We start from the raw sequence: 23,481 nt of genomic DNA on the forward strand, positions 1-23,481 counted from the left end.
TATGTAATCACTTATCAAACCTTGCTCTCCCAAACCCAAAGATTGTGGAGCTGAATTTTTAACAAGAGGTGGGCACATTAATTGGTTTGCAGCTTTGCCAGCTTGTTCCATCTCCAACCATTTGGCACATGTCTGTTTCTGGTACGCACTGGGATGGCTATCCATTCACATGCAGCAGGTAGCCACATTGGCCCTGACCAGAATGAAAATCCAGCCAGTACTCTACGTTAGATCATTGTAACTATACTACACACTAGATACCTCCATGTATCAGTAATTGAAAGGTGACGGTTAGCTCAGTTGGCTAGATGCCTTGTTTGTGATGCAGAGTGTTGCCAACAGTGTGGGTTCAGCTGAAGTCACCATGAGGTGCTGCCATTTCAACATTGCCCCTTGTCTGAGGCACGGTGGCCCTCAGTTAAATCACCACCAGTCATCTCTCTGCAACGAGAGAAAGCCTTCTGGTCCTCTCCGACTATGGCAACTTTATGGTAGGGTAAGGGAGTCCATAGAACATAGAACATAGAACATTACAGCACAGTACAGGCCCTTCGGCCCTCGATGTTGTGCCGACCTGTCATATTGATCTGAAGCCCATCTAACCTACACTATTCCATGTACGTCCATATGCTTGTCCATATCTATTACATAACAACATAGACTAGAGGTTGAACCTGGAATGGTATTGGTTTGTCTGAGCCAGTGGGTTGGATCCTCTGATACTTTTGTGCTTAATGCTGGATATTGAGATTGGGCACAGGCACACACTAGTTCTTGAGCAAGGTGCTGCAATGACCAGTGTGTAGGAGATCAGTAAAGAGAATAAGGATGATTCTGGCCTGAATTTTAAGTAAATAAAGTGGGCAAGTGGTTCCAGAACTAGAGAGCATAGGTTTAAGGTGAGAGGGGAAAGATTTAGAAGGGACCTAATGGCCAACATTTTCACGCAGAGGATGGTGGATGTATGGAATGAGCTGCCATGGGCTGTGGTGGAAGCTGGTACAATTACAACATTTAAAAGGCATCTGGATGGGTACATGAATAGAAAGGATTTAGAGGGATATTGACCAAATGTTGGCATATGGCACCAGATTAATTTAGGATATGCGGTCAGCATGGACAAGTTAGGCCGAAGGGCCTGTTTCCATGCTGCGTACCTCTACAACTCTATGATTGCCTCCACATTCGGTTCTAATGCAGAAATCTCCAGGTCATTACCACTCACCACACCGCAGGCAAACATCTTCCTCACATCACCCTCCAACACTGCCTGTGTTTCTCACCCAAACCTTTCAATCCGTCTCCTACAAGCTATTCTTCACCTACTTTACATAATCCTGGCATAATATCCTCTCTCGAGTTTAGAGGAATAAAAGGCGATGTAATTGAAGTGTATGCATTGCTAAAGAGGGCTGATAAAAGAGATACAGAGGGGCTGGTCCCATATGGGGCAAGCTAGAATGAGCAGTCACAGCTTGAAAATGAGGAGTCACAGATTTTTAAACAGAGATGAAAAGAAATGAGTTTTCTAGTGGCTGTGAATCTGTGGAATTCACTGCCCCAGAGCACAGCGGATGCTGGGCAATAGACTAAATTTACGGGCCAAATAAACAGAAGTTTTAGTTAGTAATGGGGTTGGAGGGATTATGGAGATCAGGCAGGAAAGTGGAGCTGAGGCCGAGATGAGATCAACCACGATTATGTAAAATGGCGGAGCAGGCTCGAGGGCTGGATTGCCATCTCCTGTTCCTAGCTCTTATGTTCTTGTAACCTTGTTCACCTCTGTCTCCTTCACTTCAAGGAGAACAACGCCTAACGCTGCGTCTAAATCCCTTGTCCCTGCAACCATCCTTTGTCAATTTCCCCGGCAATGTGTTGAGGACCCTCCTCTCCTTTTTGAAATATGTTGGCCAGAACTGGATGAAATTGTGTGGCATATAATCTGTTTTGAAAGATACTGTTGGAGGGATAAATAACAGAGAACCATTCCTACTTTGTATTTTCTTACAAGCATTGAGAAGGCAGGCAACACGTTTAGTGTTTTATCTAAACCATGGCACCTCTGACCACGCCGCACTCCTTCCGTCCCGCGTTAGGTGTAGCACGCTGCTACAGAGATCGGGTAAATTTTATGTTTTACTTATAAAGGAACGCGCACAATATTATTACGAAAACGTACAAAACGAAACCAAGACCGGCCTTGTCTCCTAAAGCAGCAACGCAAAGCACAAAACAAGGATCAATCAGGCCAAATAACAGATTGCTGCTATCAAATACTTTCACTCAAAACAAAACTAGCGAGAGATAAGAGGGCTTTATAATCTTTATTCGGTATTTTGTAAGAGGTGTTTACTGAACATCAAGGTTACAGAAAGCTACAGAATGTGCTCGCACACGTTCACAGGTTTTAATCATAGCACCTTTGCGGTTAGTTAAAAAAATATTTTTTTTGACACAGGAAACAGTGTGTACTCCTGAAAGATTAAATGTTGCATTTCAGTGCAGGCACTCACTTCAGCGACATCAGCTGGAATACGAACTATGTCCCTATAATGACCCGAGGTAAATGGTTAACATGTAGTCCAGGAGCTACGTAGGATCCGTGCCAAGTGGTTGGAAGCGGGACGCTGGGGGCAGATTTTTAAGGGAAGAAAAGAAATTTGCTTCGACTGCAAAGTTGGTGGGGGGAGGGGGGGGGCGAACTCTGAATTTGTCAACTTTCAGCTGGGATTTCCAAAAGAGATGGTGTTTTCACTTGCCCTGTGTGCCAAAATGTAACTCATTGGACCAACGCAGTATTGAAAGATCGAACTGTTCTTGCTTTGTGCGTGTTGGAACAGGAACGTAACCAGAGTCTGTCACAGTTGAAGATGGGCAAATACGCCCACCTGACCATCTTTTGGACAGGCAGGTTAGCGCGGAGCCTCTAGGAGCTGAAGGCGAAATCTCCAGCCCATTCCTGAGAGCAATTCCGGAGAAAACATCGTCCTATTTGAGAGAAGAATTCTTAGAGTGCTTTCGCTTCAAAATGACCAGGCATGGGGAAGGAAGAGCTGTTGGCCAGTTGTAAAGTACCAAGCAACTGGACAGGGAACATTCCTGTGTTGGCCTTGGAAGGTTGGTGACCAGGACAATGTAAGCTGAGGCTAGTCAGCGGCAGGAGTGCGGGAGTCAGGTGCTTAGGTAGAACAGCTCATGTGGTTGGGACCAGCATTTCCGAGGCAACCCAACGTCGGCATCAGTGGATGGTCACTCAGACCCTCCATGGGCACAAGTGACCCAGCACAGAGTAAGGTCAAGTTGCTGTTGTCCCACAGGGCATTGGGGCTCATTGAAGAGAAACAACGGGTGGTGAGCTTGACCTGATGGGAGGGGGTGGGACCTACACGGTAACCTCAGCTCACACTGTTGGCATCACCCTGCGTTGCAAACCAGCCATCCAGCCACCTGAACTAACCTTTTACTCCCCCAACCACTGAAGTAATTAGACCAGGACTGTGGTGGAGATGGGGGGTGGGTGGAGAGACAGAGGTAAAAAAGAATAAAAAAACACCTCCTTGTTTCCCCAAATGGAGTAAGTTTCTCTTGCTAACACACGCCCTTCTGTCGAAAACAAAAGCAATATGTTTGACAGAACCTGCGCAGCCTCTTAGCACCACTTCACACACACATACAGAGTTTTAAGTTCAGCGGGAAGCGGCTAAGAATCAACCAGTTCTGACAAAACATTGGAATAAGCCCAGAGTCCTGCAGATGCTGAAAATCTGAAATAAAGGAACAGTGTTGGAGAAACTCAGCACCTGTAAAGAGAGAAGAACAGAGATCCATTCCGGAGAGGAGTCATACTGAATTCAATACGTGAATTCCATTTTACTCTCTCTCTCTCTGCAGAAATATTCAGCAGGTCTGGCAGCATCTGTTTTGCTTTCATATTTCCGGCATCTGCAGTGTCTGGCTTTGTAAGACTCTACCTGTGACGTGATCAGTGCCGTATGTAGGCCAGACCTGGGGAGAATGGTGGATTCCTTTCAGTAAACAACATTTTTGCTGAGACCAGCATTTTGACTTTGAGATTCCTAATTTTCCTTTCAAAACTGGGGTTCGAGTTCTCAAAGAGCGGGATCTGAACTCCTTCTGATTACTAGTAGAGTAACAATGTCTATGTGACGGTCACATCACCGTCTCTTCGCTTCACCCTGGTTTTTAGGAGTTGTGGCAGCCGACTTGTGGAATCTGACCAGTTTGTGCATTGACTGCACTGGGAACCTCTTTAACGCAGTTCGAGGCTACAGGCAGTGTCAAACTTCCGGAATATTCCGCTGTCGTTGCGCAGTGCTGGTCAATTAACACGGCATATGCTTTTTATTTTGGCAAAACTTCATCGGCAAGTTATTTCGAACATGGGTGACGCACTTTTAAGTTTTCAAATATCAGCTGCCCATATATTAGAAACACGCGTGGAAAAATAAAACTGAAGGGAACTAGGCATTTACGAATGGAAAGCGTCTTTGGTACCAAGGAGGATGAAAGTATAATCAGGGACATTTCTTCACACATACTCCACCTACGAAATGTTCATCGATTCAAATTGATTGGCAGGGCTCTAGACTGGGGATACAGAGAAATATTTTTACACGGGGGTGGGTCAGCAAAAACGCATTGGGCCAGAAATAAGAAGGGGGATAATGGACGCGAGGTCTCCCGCCAGTGTGCTAAGTTTCTATCAATTCGCCGCCTCTCAAGCCTGTCAGGAATTTGATATTCCCTTGTGCCTGCTGCAGTAAATCCCGTTGAACAGAGGCGAGGCTCCAAGAATTAGTCCCGGGTGGAGCCAGGTGCAAATTGTGACATTCATCTGTTAAAGTCTAAGCACCGAGTCCTATTGGGAACATCACTTCATCTGCCACTGCGCCCGGCTGGCATTTTGTAGGTGTGGAGGTTTCTTAAAAAGAGCTTTATTATTGCGTTACAATGGGATGAACCCAAGATTGTAATAGGATGATCTCTCTGTCGTGGTGACTCCTAACATAAACCTATATTTCAGCCCATAAGATGTAAGACTTTAGATGTAGCCTTCTGGACCCCCACTGTATTCCATAAAGAGTAATTTCCTCTCTCTTTTTTGATGGACAGATTCCACTGTAATGGCTGCATGCTCTTCTGAATGGGCATCAGCTGGCCTTATTGAACTGCCACTTCTGTCCCTCAGTGGTCATTGCTACCCCCTCCTTCGCTGGTTGTCGAACTCCCTTCTCGATTCCATCCCCCGCTCACCCCAGGGGCCTGTAACTGCACCGCCCCAATCCCCAACCACCATTCATTCCGATGCCAGACGAGGAGGTGGGCGGATTAAAAGGGTCGAGTCCATCCCGTTCTCAGGGCCGTGCGAGAACAGACAAAAGCCACGCCAAAATGATGAAGCTGTTACCAAAACCCCGCGCGCATTTTGAAAGCGGGGGAAGGGGGAGGTAGAAGAGGCCAGGCAATTTGTGGCCCAAGAGCCAGAGGAACGCCATCGTTAACGGACTTTCGCCTCCCACTGCCTTCGGCAGATCAAACTCCAGTGGAAGACTGCACAGTTGTGCGCGTCTCCCGGTAATGGGGCAGCCTCAGGGTGAACGGACAACGAAGAGTGAGGCTCGCTCTCGTCTCTTGTGCGTACGGTCGAGAGGCAAAAGGTGGGGGGCGGGGGGGGCGCACGACCCTATGTAATTGCGAATTTCAACCAATTTCTTTACACGGAAATGAGTACCGGTGGATATATGCTTGCAATTTTTGGGAGGGAAAAAAAGAAACACGTTTTGAATGATAACAACAGGAAAGGAAAGAGCAAACTACAGGGGAATCCGGGGAAGCAAAGATTAACTTTCGGAAGTAAGCAAATAAAACAAAACATTTGCACGCACAGATTTTTCATATACAAATATTAAACGTTACATGTACACGGTGGAGATCTGCATTAGCTGAGGTGCCTCCAGGCCCTTCCCAGTGTACACTGGGTCATCATCGTGAGCGACATCATCGCAATCATTTACTCAAAACTGATCTCTTTGGCCTTTCCTTCTCTTCCATTTTACTCTTCTCAAATCGTTTCGAAAAATTACAACTGTACATTTAACAAATAATAAAAAAAAACCGTCATCGCCTGGGCATTGAGGGTGACCAGTGTTCTCCAGCGGTGGCGAGAGGGACTAGTTTACTTTCGGGTGTGAGGCAGGTAGCTGTTCTCAATGCACAAGATGATGAAGGAGTTGGAACAGGGGCTAGGCCTCTGCTCCAGAAGATAGCCGCTCAGCAGGGAGGAGGCCATGCCCACCTTGTCGTCCTGGGACTCCCTCCAGGCCTCACAGTAACTCTGCGAGAGACGGCGGCCTCTGGAGTCTGACCCGTGCCAGATGAGTTTCTCAGGCCTGAGGCATCGGGGAAGGGGAGGAGCGGAAGAAGCAGATAGAAAAAGTCGGTCAGTGAAACCGGCCCCCGAGGAATTGAGAATCTACCACAGAACCACCCAGCACGGAAACAGTCCCTTCGGTCCCACCAGTCCACGCTGACCCTAATCCCAAACCAAACTAGTCCCAGCTGCCCGCTCTTGGCCCATATGCCTCAAAACATTTCTTATTCGCGATCTTATCCAAATGCCTTTTAAACACTGTAACTCCACTTCGTTTGGAGGGTCATCCCACACACAACCGCTTTATGTAAAAAGTCTTTTTTTAAAAAAAATCTTTCTCCCCTCACCTTGAAAATATACCCTGACTCTTGAAATCCCACATCCGAGGGAAGCCACACCCTTATCTATACCGCTCATGATTTTACAAGCCTCTATAAGGCCACCCTTCAACCTGCTACACTTCAGTGAAAGCAGTCCCAGCCTACCCATATCACTCAAACCCTCCATTCCTGGGGCAACCTCCTGTGGGTGAGCAGTAGCCCAGCGCACAGTGGCCTTGCCCTCTATTGGAGCGCAGTGTGTTCAAGCCCCACTGTGGGGGATTTGAGCACAATTTTCCAGCTGACACACCTGGGGCAGTACTGAGGGAGGGTGGGAGGGACTACAGCAGCGCACGTACCGTCTTTCAGAATGAGGCGCTTGGTCGGAGGACATGCCTTATCCCCTTGGGTGGACCAGCGAGATCCCACGGAACTATTTGTCAAAAGGGTGGGATTTTTCCACCGCTGGTCTCCTGCTTGCCCCTCAATCTGCGCTTTAAAGCTCGAGTGGCAATTGAAATGGAGAATTCTATCACAGTGACTACACTGTAAGATGCGTTATGTTGCTTTGGGCGCCCCTGAGAACATGTGAGATGCTATTTCAATGCAATTCAATGCTTTTGTAAGCTACACCACCATCACTGCCCTCTGACCTCATGTGCATCCTTGTTCTCTCCCTTCCATCCTGGGGCCAAGGCGGAAGCTATTGTGGAATTTCCTCACACAATTTCCCCAGCCCCCACCCCTCCTCCTTAAAGCTCGAGTTTCTGCTCTCTCCCTCTAACATTGCCTCCTTTGCTTTAGTTTCCAGTGCTTTTCCCTCACACCACTCTAGCCTGGTGAGGTCAATTCCCACCTTAACAGTGATGCATTCACATACCAGGCATGGTCTTGGAGCACATCTCTCCCGTCGAAGGAATAGATCGGGGTGTTGGATTTGATGCGAGCCTGGGATCCAGAGAACAGCGAACTCCAACTATCAAACAGCACCTGTCCCTAAAGGGCGAAGAGGAAGATCTCAACACGCATTCATTCCTGCCCGGCACTGCCTGAGGTTAACAATGAACATGGAACAAAAACAAAGTTGCTGGAAAAGATCTGGCAGCATCTGAGAAAACAGACCCTTCCTCAGAACCGGACCCGAAACGTTAACTCTGTTTTCTCCTTCACAGATGCTGCCAGGCCTTTTCCAGCAACTTCGTTTTTGTTCCTGATTTACAGCATCCGCAGTTCTTTTGGTTTTAAAAAGTGAGCACGCTGGAGATATTGAATTGTCTCGGAGGTGCCATGCACTCAGTCAGATGATACCCAGCTCTGCCTCTCTCCGATAGTTGACAGTGCATGCGGTCCCAGCCATCAACGATTCCTGCGTTCCAGCCCATCAGCCATGATCGAATGGTGGAGCAGACTGAATGGGCCGACTTAGCACGGTGGCTCAGCGGTTAGGACTGCAGCCTCACGGCGCCAGGGATCCGGGTTCGATTCCAGCCTCGGGCGACTGTGTGCGCGGAATTTGCACATTCTCCCCGTGTCTGTGTGGGTTACCTCCGGGTGCTCTGGTTTCCTCCCACAGCCCAAAGATGTGCAGGCGAGGCGGGTTGGCTGTGCTAAATTGCCCGTAGTGTTCAGGGGTGTGTAGCTGAGGTGGGTTAGCCATGAGAAATGCAGGGTTGCAGGGAATAGGGTAGGGAGGCGGGTCTGGGTGGGATGTGCATCAGAGGGTCGGTGTGGACTCGATGGGTCGAATAGCGTGCTCCCACACTGTAGGGATTCTGTGATTCTGTCTTACGGTCCTGCCCACTGGTGAAATTGGACAAACGGCAGCAGATACTTGAAAGCCCTGGGGAAGTACCACCAGTGAAGCACCACTCTCGAGAGCTTTGTGGGTGGGTGATGGAGGGTGGTCTGACAGCAACAATATCTCCCAGGCTAACACGGCCAGCCTCAAGACAGCAATCACCCCAAACTGTCCCACCGGGAGCCTGGACTCTCCCAAAGAAGCAGCTTGATTCAGAGCTCGACAGGAGTGGGTGATTCCCGGGACGACAGTGGGAAATGCTTTTGGGTAGTCTTAAAAGAACGGATCAAACCTTCCCAGCTACTCACAAGGATCTCCAGCCCAAGGGCGACTGGAAGTGCAGAAAGTTCATTTGGGAAGGCATCAAAGACAAGGTCGAGAGCTCAGGAACGTGAAGAGTTAAGATCAAGGCAGTGGAGAGTGCACACCGAGCCTCCAAACAGCAGCCTGGATTCTGCTAGGATCTGTGGGCCTCCCAACTAACTTATCCACTTTCTCAGAATCCTTCCAACAACCAAAGCGGAGGTGAGGCCCCCTTCAATCCCAGGGACAGTATAAGAACAAGATGGATCAGCATTTCATCTCACCTGGGGTTAGCACACTGAAAAGTTCCAAATGATTCCATTTTAAAATTCACATCCTCGCTTTCCAATTCCTCAGTGGGTATCGAACCACCCTCTCCACAATCTCTGCCTGGCCCCAGATTTCTGCAGAATCCCCGCGCTCCTCCTATTCTGGCTGCCCGCATCACTCCATCGATGGTGTCAACTGCCCTTGGCCAAGCTGTGTGATCCCCTCCCCATCCCTCCTTGAAGACCCAGCTCTGCTCTGATCAGGCAGTGGGTGGTCCCTGCTCGGATCTCCTCACCTCTCTGGACGTCAGCTTGGGTCGGACAATGCTGTCGAGGGTGGTGGTGCGTTACATCAAAAGATGCTCACGCAAACGCAAGTTGTCGCCGAGGGTTAATTTCGCCAGGAGGTTCGTTCAAAAGCGCCAGCCAGCGCAGCCATGTCCAGGAAGCAATTTCATGGCACAGAATGAGACCACTCAGCCCATCGTGCCTGCACCAGCTCGACAGACGAGCATCAAGCCAATCTCCTGCCTTCCCATCCATACCCTTGCACATTATTTCTACTCAATCATCCCACTGCTCTCGTGACTTTGCCAATTCGACCAGCCTCCACCACGTTTCTGGGCACTGCATTCCAGACCCCCAACTACTCGCTGCGTGAAAGATGTTTTTTTTGACTCATTTACGAATCACACTCAAACCCTGCCCTTGTTCTTTTGACAGCATTCTGCTTATTCTCCTTATTGACCCTCTCCAGCCACCAAGCCCCTGCTTCCCCCCCGCACCCCACCCAACCCCTCATGATTTTGAAACCCTCTGTCTGGGCTCCCCTCAGCCCTGTTCCCTTCATGGAGAACAGTTGCTACCCATCCTTAAAAACAGACCTTCCTCATCCCTGGAACCATTCTTGTAAATCACTTCTTACACGCTCCCTGATACGTTCACATCCTTTCCTATAATGTGGTGCCCGCAATTGGACTCAAAACTCCAGATGAGGTCTAAAAAAAATGCAGTGCAGCGGGTCATCCGAAAATTCGAGTTGTGTTCTAGACTGTCAGCGCTCACTGACAAATAGACACAAGAGGAAACTACTTGTATGGGAAGGTCAGTTCCGAACTGGTTCCCCCTTGGTAACATCTCATGACTACGCGGTTGCCTCAGCTCTTTTTTTTGCCACCTCTTATTTGGCCATTTCCAACTCCACCCCCCCTCCCCTCCACCCCATGGCTGTTCTCCCACGTTCCACCCTTTGTAAACTCAAGATCATCCAAATTTCTGCGTCCTGGGTGTTAACTTGCAGCAAATCCCACTCCCTGATTCCCCCATGTCTGCTGATCTACATCGGCCCCTGATTAGGCAACCTCTTGCTTTTTAAAACTCTCATCCGCATTTTCAAATGCCTCATTGACCATCACTTGCTCCCCCTCCAAACCCCTTGCCTACCTCCCTATCTATGTCAGCTCCTCCAACCCCAGCGCCCCCCGAGATATCTGTGCACCTCCAGGTCAGCCCTGTTGTACATTCCTAGTCACTTCGCTTTCCATGGCAGGATCTGGAACAAGGGAGTCACAGATTTTCAGCAACTGGCAAAAGGAAGAAACGTGATCTGAGAGGAAGCCTTCCGAACGGCGAGTGATTACAGTCCGGGACGCCTTCCCTCACAGTGTGCCGAGGGCAGGTTCAATTGAAGCATTTGAAAGTGGGCTTGATTTGAAGAGGAAGAATGTGCAGCATTACAGAGCAGAGAAAGAAAGAAAGAGAGAGAGAGGAGCTGTCAAATGCTCATGCGCAGAGCTGGCACAGACAAATGGGCTGAACGGCCTCTTTCTGCTCTGCACTATTTGTGTGATTCTGAGACCACTGGGGGCTGCATCTTCAGCTGTTTCCGCACACCTCCCTGTGTCCCTGCTTCACTGTGCTCCTTTAAACACACGCCTTTGAACCCATCGCTTTGGCCTGTCCTGACGGGGTTCCCCTGTGTCAGACCCTGCACCGTGTTTGAGAATGCTCCAGCGTATGCATCGATGGTCTGCAGGAAGGCCTTACCTTACTGTTTACGATGGGCACCGAGTGCCTGTCAGCTCGCCGCACCACACTGTACAGGTCCTGGAGCTTGGACGAGAGGAAGCCTCTGAATGTTCCCATCAGGCCCACCCCCCGGGCCTGCTGGAAACATTGGAAGTCGACCCCTCGGATGCCCTGCATGTTGCCGGTCAGTGGGGTGTTGAGAGCCATGAGGTGAAGCTGCAGGAAGAGAGAAGAAGAGAGTGACGGTGAGAGAGCCAGTCTTCACAGTATTCACACTCAGCGCTCATTGAGCATGACCCGCCAAAACTGCCCATTCCCAGCCAAGGGGGAGAAGGCAGCAGTGAGCTGCCCCCCTCTAAACTCAATGACTACCTGGGGCACTTCACAATGCAGTTCACCGTAGATCACACTGGTAGTGGACTGGAGTTCTCCTCAAGGATCCTGCTGGGAATCCTGCAGCGAAGTAGGTGACCCACCTCTTGAGTCCGCCAAAGCCCACTTCCCCATCGACAAGGAGCAAGTCAGTAGTGTGTTGGAGTACTGCCCACTGGCCCGGACTGGTGCAGCTCGACAAATACACAACCAAGGGCCAGGAGCAGGACACTCAGCAACCCCCGCCTCGAGCCCGCTCTGTCATTCAACCAGCTCACAGCCGATCTCCCTCAATATCCACTACTCCCAACCCCCCCCAACCACTGTGCTCAGTCGCAGCAATGCACAGCTTCTACAAGATGCACCGCAGAAATTCACCAAAGCTTCTTAGAGAGCACCTTCCCGATCCATTGGAGGTGCGGCTAGACTGCAGCGGCTCAAGAAGGCTGCTCACCACCACCTTCTCAAGGGCAACTAGGGACAGGCAATAAAGTGCTGGCCCAGCTAGCGATGCCCACATCCCGTGAATGAATAATGACGAAATGCTCCCTGACAACACCACCAAATGATGCATTGTTCAGTCACCAGCAGTAATGGATGTTTGCTGCCCCTTTTCCGCCATTAACAGTCCCACCACCTGATCGACTGGGAAGCTCTCTTGGAGCATGTTGTGAGGTGGCGCAGGCACTATGCAGATGCAACCTCTATCGTTACTAACTTGGACGTTTAAGCTGCCTTACAGCTCCATCCCACAGTGCTGCGGGAAGCTGTATTTACAAGGATGTCACTGAGACTGGGAGGTTTGAGTGATAAGGATGGGCTGGGGCTATTTTCCCTGGGAGCATCAGAGGCTGAGGGGTGACCACGTAGAAATTTATAATATCAGGATGGGCATGGATAGGGTGAATAGCCAAGGCCGCCCCGCCCTGCAACCAGGGTAGGGGACATAGGTTTAAGGCGAGAGGGGATAGGTTTAAAAGGGACCGGGGGGCAACATTTTCACACGCACAAAAAAAAAATCCGGGGGCCAGCCAGCTTTTACACTGGCAGGGTGGCAATATGGTGGTGAGGGGGCAGGGGCATTCCTTGCTCGCCAGGGGGAGCGCTGAAGGGAGCCAGTTACCATTGGGACTCCGTGGAGGCTCTCGGCATGGCCAGAGATGGGCACGTGGGGTCGGCGGGAGATGCCGTGGTGGCCGTGCCGTGGAGGAGGATGAGGAGGAGCCACCGAGCGGGGCGGGGCGGCAGTCGTCAGCCATCTTGGTACGGGCTGGCGTTGCTGGTGGCCGGTCTGCGGTGCCTCTGGACGGCGGCGGGCTGGCCGCTGGTGGTCGGGGCCCCGCGGGCTCTCTGGAGACGCCACCGCTGCTGCTTCCACGTTCGGCGTGGATTGGCCATCTGTCGAGTACTGCACCACGGGCGGAGATCCCACCGCTTCCACGTTGTTTCCCTGTCAACACAACAATGAATTGAGGAAGGCGATGAAACAATTCAGGACGCAGTTCTGGGCACAACCCAGCGTTGACCACAAAAACCCCTGTTTAAACACTTCCAGACCTAGCACAGTGGACTGCAATTCTCCACTTCCCTTGGAAGGTTAAGGTCTTAAATCCCTCTCTGGATACCCGAGCACAAGTATTCAAGCCGACACTCTGGTGCAGTACTAAAGGACTGCTGCACTGTCAGCGATGCCAACTCTCAGGCCAGGCATGAAACAGCAGACGGATAAAAAATTTACTATCACCAGTGTTTGAGAAAGTACAGTGAAGTGTGTAAAAGTTGCCCTGAAAACAGAGCCGTTTAACTACATCGATAACAAGTTCGCAAAAGAAGAGACTAAGTTGAGATGGATATCGCCTTTCGGTCGTTCCATGGCCTCTTGGTTGCACGAATTGGCCGCTGCCGAAGCCCGGCCAACTGCTGAGCGCTCAGGCCTACTCCTACTGCCGAGGGGCAGATCCTGTCCAACTACCAAGGACCAGGGGTCCTCTCGAAACTGTTAAGGACTGGGGGGGCCTCTTGAAACCGCCGAGGACTGGGTCCAGTCCAAACTGTCGAGGACCTGAGGCCTCTCGAAATTGTCAAGGGCAGGGGCCTGTCAAAATGGCCGTGGGCCAGGGCCCTGGTAAAACTACGATCCCATCGCAGCTGGCAGAACAGATTCTGTATTCCAATATTTTGAAGGGGCCCGACCAATATTTATCCCTTAACCAAAGTCAAGAGGTTCTTTGATCTCATGAGAATGAATAATGCATGGAAAGAAACAAACTGTGGCTCGTATAAATAGAAATTATTCCTATAAACAGTACAGCGGCAACTACATCAGAAAAACGCAGGAGAGAAGCCGTACTCACATTTACTCCAGCACCATGATATGGAATGTATTCTCCCAGCTATAATTGCAAATAAAGTACATCAAAATGTGCTCTGAGCAGAAAACAGGAATTTAAAAAAAATCTGACTCATGTCACATCATTTTTATGAAACTGAAAGAGAGTGAAAAAGTTATGGGGAACCACCTCTCAGCCCCGCTGATCACATACTTTTAAAAATTCTCTCAAGGACTGTGGGACCTGTATAACTGGCACCGAGCTGCAGTCCACAATGCCGTTAGGAAGGGAATTCCAGGGTTTTGACTCAGCAACAGTGAAGGAACAGCGTTACACTTCCAAGTCAGGGTGGTGAGTGGTTTGGAGGGGGACTTGCAGGTATCTAACGCCTTCATCCCGCGAATGAATAAAGAAAGTAAAGAATCTGCTACCCTTGTTCTTTCCAAATGGAGGTGGTCGTGGGTTTGGAAGGTGCCATTGAAGATGACTTGTTGAGTTACTGCAGTAGATTATGTAGATAGCTACACACTGCTGTCACTCTGAACTGGCAATGCAGAGAGGGTATATGTTTAATTGAATGGCAATGTGGTGCCAACCATGTGGGCTGCTTTGTCCTGGGGGGTGCCAAGCTTCTTGGGTGTTGTTGGAGCTGCACCCATCCAGGCAAGTGGGGAGCGTTCCATCACACTCCTGACTTGCGTCCTGTAGATGATGGGCAGGCTCTAGGGAGTCAGGAAGTGAGTTACTCAACACAGTAGCCCTGGTCTCCGACCTGGTCACTGTGTTTAAGTGGCGAGCCCAGTTGCGTTCCTGGTCAATGTCACCCCATGCCCCCCCGACCCCCCTCATGCCCACCCCCAAGGATGTTGACAGTGGGGCACTCAGTGATAGTAACAGCCTCCTGTTAGAGACGATCACTGCCTTGCCTCGCACAGTGCAAACACAAGAAGAGAAAAACATAAATGAATGCTAAAGGCGCACTTACATAAACCTGCCGCCAGCCATCCCGGACTCGGATATACAGGTCTCCACGTTCCATGACATAAGCTAATGTTCCCTCATGCAGGCTGCGAGAAATACTCAGCATTGTCTGATAGGTCTGCAGCACTGTAACCTGGGTGACATAGGAAAGCCATTTTATTGGATGTCAGGGACACCAATGACACAAATGAAAGACTGCAGTTTGGATGTCATTAAGGTACACAGTGGTTCCAAGGGCTATTACACTTCAGGGTGACTGACAGCTCCCCAGGCCCTACCTGTTCAACCAGGGGCACAAAACAATCAGACCCACCGACCCCTCCACGGTGACCAATGTACCTGTCAGTCAATGGCCGTAGCACGTCTTCCACAGTGAGCTCTACATGCGATTCCACCCCTCTCCCATTCAGCGGCTGTCTGGCCCCACCCCTCTCCTGCCCCCACCAGACCCTCACCATCGACCCTGCCCCATCCTTCACCAGCAACCTCCCTCACTAGCCCCACCCACCAGCCCTGCCCCTCACCAACCACACGCACAAGCCCCTCCCCTCCCCAGCCACACCCACCACTCCCGCCCCTCACCAGCCACACCCACCAGCCCCACCCCTTGCCAGCCACACCCACCAGCCCCACCCCTCACCAGCCAAACCCACCAGCCCCATCCCTTGCCAGCCACACCCACCAGTCGTGCCTCTCGCCAGCCACAATCACCAGCGGCGCCCCTCGCCAGCCACACCCACCAGCCCCGCTCCTCGCCAACCACACCCACCAGCCCCGCCCTCACCAGCTCCACCCATCACCAGTCACGCCCCTCACCAGCACCCGCACCAGTCCCGCCCCTCATCAGCACCCTACAAACCAGCTCCACCCCTCAACAGCCCCCCAAACCAGCCCCACCCCTCAACAGCACCCCCTCCCCAGCCCCACGCCTCAATAGCCCTTCCCCTCACCAGCCACCACCTCTCACCAGCCCCGCCCCTTACCAGCACCACCTCTAACTAGCCCCACCCATTACCAGCACCACCCCTCACCAGCCCCACACATCACCAGCACCACCTCTAACCAGCCCCATCCATCACCAGCCCCTCCCAACACCAGCCCAACCCCTAACCAGCACCACCCCTCACCAGCCCCACCCATCACCAGCCCCACCCATCACCAGCCCCACCCCTCAATAGCCCCACCCCTCACCAGAACCAGCCCCACCCATCACCAGCCCCACCCTTCATCAGCACCCCCGACCAGCCATCCCCACTCACCAGCCCCACCGATCATAAGCACCATCCCACCCCAGCCCCTCACCAGGCCTGTAGTGCTTGTAATGAGGTCGGCCAGGTCAACCTCATAGACTGTGAGTTCCCTGATTGGGGCTGTTAATCTGGTCTGATCAGGGAGCCCTGGCTGACAGATATAAGCAGGAGGGTCAGAGGTTCTGCTCACTCTGAGAGCTGGCTCTGAGGGAGCTGGGTCAGTGTCAAGGACTCTCCACGTGGAAATTACAGGTGACTTGGTGACAGAATACTGGGCTCTGTGGGAGTTATTTCAAGGTCCCACCCCTCACCAAGCTTCCATTTCTGGTTCTGAACCAACTGAACTCATGTCTATGGTCCGGGATCGAATAACCCTAGTCCCTAATCCCTCTTCAGCAGTGTGATCAATTGAAGTTCCCACACTTACCCCTGAAGCTGAAGCAGAGCCAGGAGGGCCAGGGGGACCTGGTGGTCCTACGATGCCTATGAGGCAGAGAGATGCAGAGTGTGTGAGAGAGAGAGAGCATGACAGAGAGAGAGAGAGAGAGAGAGGGAGAGACAGAGCGAGAGAGGCAACAAGACAGAGAGAAAGAAAGAGAGAGTGAGAGAGAAACATGGCAAGAGAGACGGAGAAAGGTATAGAGAGAGATAGGGCCAGAGAGGGGGAGGGAGACACAGTGAGAGAGACAGTGATAGAGAGAAATAGACAGAGGCAGAGAGAGAAAGAGATAGGAAAAAAGAGAGAGAGAGCGTGCGATCAAGAAAGAATGAGAAAAACAGCAGGAGAGACAGAGAGAGTGACAGCAAGACAGAAAGTGAGAGAGAAAACAAGAGAGCGAGAGAATGAGAGACAGCAAGAGTGAGCAAGCGAGCAAGATAAGAGATAGAGAAAAAAGAGATGGACAGAGGGAGTGTGAGAAAGAGACAGAGTGAGCAAGATATGAGAGTGAGAGAGAAATAAAGAGTAAGAGAGAAAGTGAGAGAGCGAGTGAGAGAGTGAGAAGGAAAGGGAGTGAGAAAGTGAGTGAGAGAGAGTAGAGAATGAGAAAGACAGTGAGAGAGAGAGAGAGAGAGAGAGAGAGAGAGCACAAGGGCGAGAGAGAAAGTGAAAGATTAATTCCACACCACATTAATGGAACCAGTCCTGTACACTGACTTATCCAAACCATAACCACCAACCCAATGACTAGTTTCCCTCATGTCAGAGTGATTCACTAACTAGTTTGGAATTCAATTTTCCAGCTGATGTTGTGATCTGATCTCCCATTCTTAGCACCAAGTTTACAAATCCCTCTGTACTCGACATAACGCTTCACTGCCAGCAGCACCCCACTGCTGGCTGCATTCTTCACTGAGGAGTGCCTATTCATTCAAACACTGGCTCACAGAACACACTTGGTTCTGGGAGCACAGCAACATCATACCATGGGCCCAGCTCCAAAATCCCCTCTCACGCACCCATCTCCTAAATACCTCATTCCCATCTGAAAAACCCTCTCACACACCCCTCCGAAATACCCTTTCAGATCCCCTCACCTACCCTCTCACAACCCCCTCCTGGATCCCTCAATCTAAATACCCTCTCTTTCTCCCTCCTAAATACTCTCTCTCCCCTCCCCAATGAGGTTATCCTCCCCAACCTAACTATCCTCTACTTCCTCGTCCTAAATATCATCTCCTCCTCCTGCCCTCCTAAATACCCTCTCGACCCAAATCCTAAACATCCTCTCCACTCCTTCCAAATACCCTCTCATCCTCCCCCGAACTATCTCCCCTCATCCCCTTCAACCCATCCCAACCCAACCTGACCTAACGCAGTCTATCTGACCCCATTCCACATTCTCTCTGCCCAAAGCCAACACAACCCTGTTCACCTCATTTTGTTCAACCTCACATAATCCTTAAGAGGATCTTACTGATCAAAAGGGTAGTGGGGGAGTTGATACCAACTTGTTCTGTGATGTCCTGAAGCAGGTACTCCAGGGGGGCCAGGAGGCCCTGGGAGTCCAGGGGGTCCAGGGACACCTGGATATCCATAACCAGGGGGTCCCGTGTTGCCTGGTAATCCTCTGGGTCCAACAATACTGTCTCCTTTTGGTCCCTGGGGGGTGACGGGAGAACATTTCATCAGTGACGGGGAGTGGGGTGTAAGGCCCCGACAATTCCTCACAGTTAAGAAATTATTTCATACAGAATCCTACCTCGTATACCCCACGGCAATTGCAAGTAAACACAGGGAGGCACAGACGTGGCTCAGTGGGAAACAGTCTCATTTTTGCCTCAGACTGTCCCACTCCTGTGATGTTACTACCCCATTTAAGCAGAGTGCTGTATCACCTTGAGGTTCAGCCTTTCAACTGAGACTCTGTCGGCCCCTTCAGGCAGGTCAAAAACAACCCATGGCACTAATTTAGAGAAGACCAGGCGAGTTATCCCAAATGTCCTGACCTATAGTTTTCTACTATTAACATCTCCAAAACAGAATATCTACTCATTGTCAGATTGCTATGTGTGGGGGTTTGCTAGCTTCAAGTTGACTGAAGTCTTTCATTCAAAATGGAAGCTGGCGTAAGTTATTCGCCCCTTCAGCCTCCCATTCAATAGGATTGTGGCTGACCTGATTCTGATCTTAACTCCTATTTCTTGCCTCAACCCTGCATCACCCCCAACTCCCTATGCCCATCAGAAATCTGTCTAGTAGTGCCTTGAATAGACTCAATGAGCCAGTCTCTGCCACCCTCTGGGATACAGAATTCCAAAGAGTGACAACATTCAGTTAAACTGTGCCTCCTTGTTCTAGGCTCCAACGCAAGGGGAAACATGCTGTCAGGATCTACTCTCCCAGAAACCCCCCTCAGAATCTTCTGCGTCTCAGTCAAATCTAACTCCGGCACGCACAGGCCCATTGATCAACATTCCCTCACAATAAAATCTCTTCACCCCAGGACTGCGATGTTGAAGGAGCGACTACACTGCAGGAGGTCATAAAAGGCCTTACTTAAATTTGGGCTGCTTCTCTGGCCCTGGACCTTTCTCCAAAGGACATTTTCGTCTGCAGCTTCCCGCCAACCTCAGGATGACCCAGGACAGAGGTGGCGGGGAGTTGGGGGTGACAGTTTCTGAAGCCAATTTGGGCCTCTCGCGTAAACTCAAGAACATTCTGAATGTTCAGGTAAAAGACGGAAAACAGAGATTCTCTTTCCTGGTGCTCGCTGGCCGACACTTGGGACCTTCTTACCTGAAGACCTGGTCGTCCTGGAGGCCCAGGGTGACCCTGGGGCCCCACTACACTGGAACCATAGCCATCTCCCGGTGCGCCCTTCTCTCCTTTCTGCCCCACTTCACCCTTATCTCCTTTCGCACCCTGTCAGCGGAGGAAAGAGAAAGCAGAGAACAGTGAGGAAAGGGGAGAACGTGAGAGCCACAGCCGACACAAACAGCATGCAGTGCAATTCCGAGACTAACGGTGGCGATGCCGAGCGTGTGACGTTTTGGTTTGCCGATTATGTCATATGACCACCAGCCTCCAACCCACCCCAGCCCCCAAGACTAGGACACCACTAGTGACTGAACAAGGCTAATCCAGGCACTTTATAACCTTCTGGACTTAACAATGACTTCAACGCCTTCGAACCATGAACCCACTCACTTCTTCTCCTTCTTCTAGCTTTATTTGTTGCATTCTCTGCCACCATGTCCTCTCTCGCCCTGTTCCAGTGTGACCATCTGTTCTTTCTAGTCTGGCAGTTAGACACACCATTGCTCTGCCGTTCTCACATTCCGATCACTTAATCTAAACTATCAGCTGCCCGTCTTCCCCTAGCACTCCAACGCCCAACCCCCAACTACTGCATAAATGCTGTCCCCTCCACACATCATGGCTCTTCATCTAGACTCGAAAAATTAGCTTGCACTCTCTCCATGAATGCTGCCTGACCTGCTGTGATCTCCACTACTTTCTACTTAGTCAACTGAGTCAAGTTGACTATTTGGATGTTTGAATCCTACTCTATCTTGATTGTTTTTGTAAACTTGCCCATAACCTTCCTCCAGGGTCTCGTCCAGGAGATTAACCTTTGATTCCCAAAGAGTCCGGGATGGCTCAGTTAATGACTCTTGTTCAAGAATGATTTCACTCCCCATCTTTGCAAACACACCACTTCAATCATACCGGGCACGTACAGAGACTGCCAGAGGGTAAAATGGTTGGCCACGCTTGGGAGATCTTCATCAGAGGTGACAGGGAGGGGATGAGGATTTGAAATGGCCGCCCAACAGATGCCCGTGCTCCAAGCAACACTGGCAAGCTCATTGTGAGAGACTGAGACGACAACAACACTTACTCTGAGAGATGAGGTGAAGTCAAATGCGTCATATGGGATGTGTCCTGAAACCAAACAGCATAGAGACATGTCAGAGTTGGTTAACATACAAAATTGAAGGCACAATATCATCTGAAAAGAAGCTTGAAACATGGGCTGAAGTCTCCTGGGTGGCAGAGCTGGACTCTAGCACACTGACTCCAAATCGCAGGAGCAACATGCCTCAAGTGGAAGCCTCATGGGGGCAGGTTTCGGCTGCAGTCTCTGGAACTGTCCCCAGGTCCCACCTGACCTTTCTAATCTTCTGCTACCACCTTCCACATCAGCTGCCTCCACCACCAGCACTCAGGGAGCAGCAGTATGCACCATCTACAGGATGTACCGCAGCAACTCACCCAGACTCCTCATGCAGCACCTTTCAAACCCACGACCACTTCCATCCAGAAGGACAAGGGCAGCAGATGCAGGACAGCACTAACCCCTGCAAGATCCCCTCCAAGCCACTCACCATACTAACTTGGAAAGAAATCCCTAGTCCCTCAGCGTGGCTTGGTCAAAATCTTGGGACTCCCTCCCAGACAGCACTGTGGACTGCTGCACCTCAAGATGGCCGCAACTCACTGTTACCTTCACAAAGGACAGGCATAAATGCTGGCCTTGCTAATGAGGCTGAAGCCCCACCAACAAATTACTTAAAAAAATGTTTGGATTGCAATGGAAATCATCTTGTACAGGAGGTAAAAGTTTTTTCGGGGATGGCTAGATCTGTGAAGTCTGGACTGGTTTTGATTTTCTGACGTGGATGCGAGAGAAAGGTTGCAAGTGATTTTTGCTTTGTTTTGCCCAGTTTGGCTCTGGGTGATGACTTTCTGTGGAGGGGATGGGGGTTCCTGGTCACCAGCTGGAGAGTTCTCGGGAAGGTCCGTTGCATCTTGTAACATTTTAACAGGCGAGCGTCAGGCCTTCCACCTGGTATCAAGGACCCCAGGGATAACAATCCCGGTTGCCCAGAGCTGCCGGACCATGAGTGACTGGGATGTGCTAAATGGCGCCCCACCCCTGGAGGAGGTGGCTGCTGCCAGTACCCAAGGTCTCCAGTCAGATAAGTGCCAGGCACAAGTGAATTGAATTGAATTGAAGTAGCTTTATTGTCACATGTACCCAGGTAATGCCATCGCTTATGGCACCATCTTGGGCACAAAAGGAACGGATTCTTCAGTACAAGTTTTTAGGGAAAAAAAATTAGAAAATAAAGAAACAAGTAGTCCAGAATTGCAGACAGTGGGAATAAATTAGAAAATAGAGAAAACAGTAAGTTCAGATCTACGGTCTTTCCCAACTCCCTCTCCATGCTGGCGCCAAGCCTCCAGTCCATGCCAAGCCTTGGCAACTTCAGGGACAGGGTGGGGAGGGGTTTGGGGAAAGGTGGTCAGGAGCGTGGCACCCTCTTTCCTGATGCTAGGTCCCTCGATCAGGCACTGACTGCCTGATGGAGCCCTCAAGTGCACTCCAAATAGCACGTTCCCCAGCCTACCACTTAGTTATTACCAGCGGTTGTGGGTTGAGGCCCTCAAATGAATCACCATTGTTTACCCAGTTGTGAGCCTCAACTGGCAGTGCGGTTGCAAAGCCCGTCCATTCATGGGAAGAGGGTGTCGCCTGGCCAGGCAGCATTTATTGCCCAGAGGGCAGTTAAGAGTCAACCATGCTGCTGTGGGTCTGGAGTCACATGTAGGTCAGGCCAGGTAAGGATGGCAGTTTCCTTCCCTAAAGGACATGTGTGAACCAAGTGAGTCTTTTCCTGACAATCGGTATTAGGTTCAGGGTCATCATTACATTCTTAATTCCGGACATTTATTGAATTCAAATTCCACGAGCAGCCGTGGCGGGATTCGAACCCAGGTCCCCAGAGCAGCGCCTGGATTAACCGTCCAGCGATAATACCAACTGGGGGTGGAGGAGGCTGAGTGGTAAGGCCCTCACATATTAACTCTGCTGCCTAATTAATGGGCCCCGCTCTGCCACCAAGCACACCATGCAGGGGGGCAAAGGGCACTGCCCTTTGGCGGTCCTGGGGGGGGGAACCCATGTTTACTGAGGCGGGAAGCGGAGGAGGAACTGACTAGTGTCATCTGTCTTGGCGCAGGGAAGATACGGCATGCCAGGCCATCTTGTCAGTTTCTCGTGCTCAAAGCTCAACCCAAAAAGCCAGCAGTAGTGAACCAGAAGCAGACTCAAAGCTGCTAAATGTTGATCACAAAGTGAGCTTCTCGCATGTTAGAAAATCCGAAACCTGACAGCTCAATTTCCACATCCCATATCAGGGTTCGGCAGCGGGGGTGGGCGGGGGGAGGGTGGTTTCTTGAACCAGACGGAAATGGAGGTTTCATTTGATACGTAAAACTGTGCATGTAGTTACTTCTTTGCAGACATAAGGAGAAACCTCTGACCTCCCCTGTTACGCCCCCACCTCCCAGTCTAATTACCTGGTGGGCCAGGAGGCCCGGGGTCGCCGATATCCCCTTTCTCTCCTGGGGGGCCTGCATACCCTGGGCTACCACGGTCTCCTTTAGGACCTGTGTGAGAGAACAAGACAAGATATTCACAGTCATGCCTCGAGGCTGTAATCATTTATCAGTTTATGTGTTGAAATTGCGAGTCATTCTCTCAACACTAATTAAGAAGCCCATGCATTGTACTTTTAGATCTAACTTTAGTCAATCATTCTGAAGTGAGGTTAGAAGGTGATGACAATGTCTAACTTCATGACTCACATTTTTTTAAAAAGTATACATTTAGGCTCGGGAGTAAAGTGTTAAATATAGAGCCAATGGGTTTGGGAAATTAACAAATACCATTCAAAGGATAAACCATTTCACATAAACAGGCCAGAGATGGAAGTGTGAACATACTCAGCAATGGGCTATTTTTGCCTCAGTGTCTTGGTTAGACAAAATGCCTACTGTTGTCTTCTTAAGGGGCTTGAATAAGTCATGTGGATCCCAGATTATAGACAGGTTTAAAAGGAAAGGACAAACAAAGTGAGCTCTTAAAGTATCCATATACCTTTCAGATCAAAAGATTGATTGGTATTTGATATGATTGATTCAAAATTAA

The 23,481-nt window shown here is 50.4% G+C and overlaps 1 protein-coding gene across 4 annotated transcripts in view; it reads right to left on the minus strand.

Moving 5' to 3' along the window:
• Positions 1 to 2,305: 2,305 nt before the first annotated feature.
• The window catches only part of LOC125453823 (collagen alpha-1(XVIII) chain-like), a 284,767-nt gene continuing 263,591 nt past the window's right edge, over positions 2,306 to 23,481 (minus strand). For all 4 annotated transcript variants that reach the window (XM_048533814.2, XM_048533813.2, XM_059647079.1 and 1 more), the window contains 11 exons: positions 22,851 to 22,940; positions 20,386 to 20,429; positions 19,281 to 19,406; positions 17,993 to 18,143; positions 16,470 to 16,525; positions 14,797 to 14,925; positions 13,836 to 13,874; positions 12,605 to 12,931; positions 11,128 to 11,325; positions 7,592 to 7,707; positions 2,306 to 6,410 (listed from right to left, as the gene is read on the minus strand). In XM_048533814.2, the coding sequence (XP_048389771.2) occupies positions 6,197 to 6,410; positions 7,592 to 7,707; positions 11,128 to 11,325; positions 12,605 to 12,931; positions 13,836 to 13,874; positions 14,797 to 14,925; positions 16,470 to 16,525; positions 17,993 to 18,143; positions 19,281 to 19,406; positions 20,386 to 20,429; positions 22,851 to 22,940 (1,490 nt within the window). In that variant the 3' untranslated portion in view covers positions 2,306 to 6,196. The remainder of the gene's footprint in view (positions 6,411 to 7,591; positions 7,708 to 11,127; positions 11,326 to 12,604; positions 12,932 to 13,835; positions 13,875 to 14,796; positions 14,926 to 16,469; positions 16,526 to 17,992; positions 18,144 to 19,280; positions 19,407 to 20,385; positions 20,430 to 22,850; positions 22,941 to 23,481) is intronic.

This window comes from Stegostoma tigrinum, chromosome 7 (assembly GCF_030684315.1).
Source record: "Stegostoma tigrinum isolate sSteTig4 chromosome 7, sSteTig4.hap1, whole genome shotgun sequence".
NCBI lineage: Eukaryota > Metazoa > Chordata > Chondrichthyes > Orectolobiformes > Stegostomatidae > Stegostoma > Stegostoma tigrinum.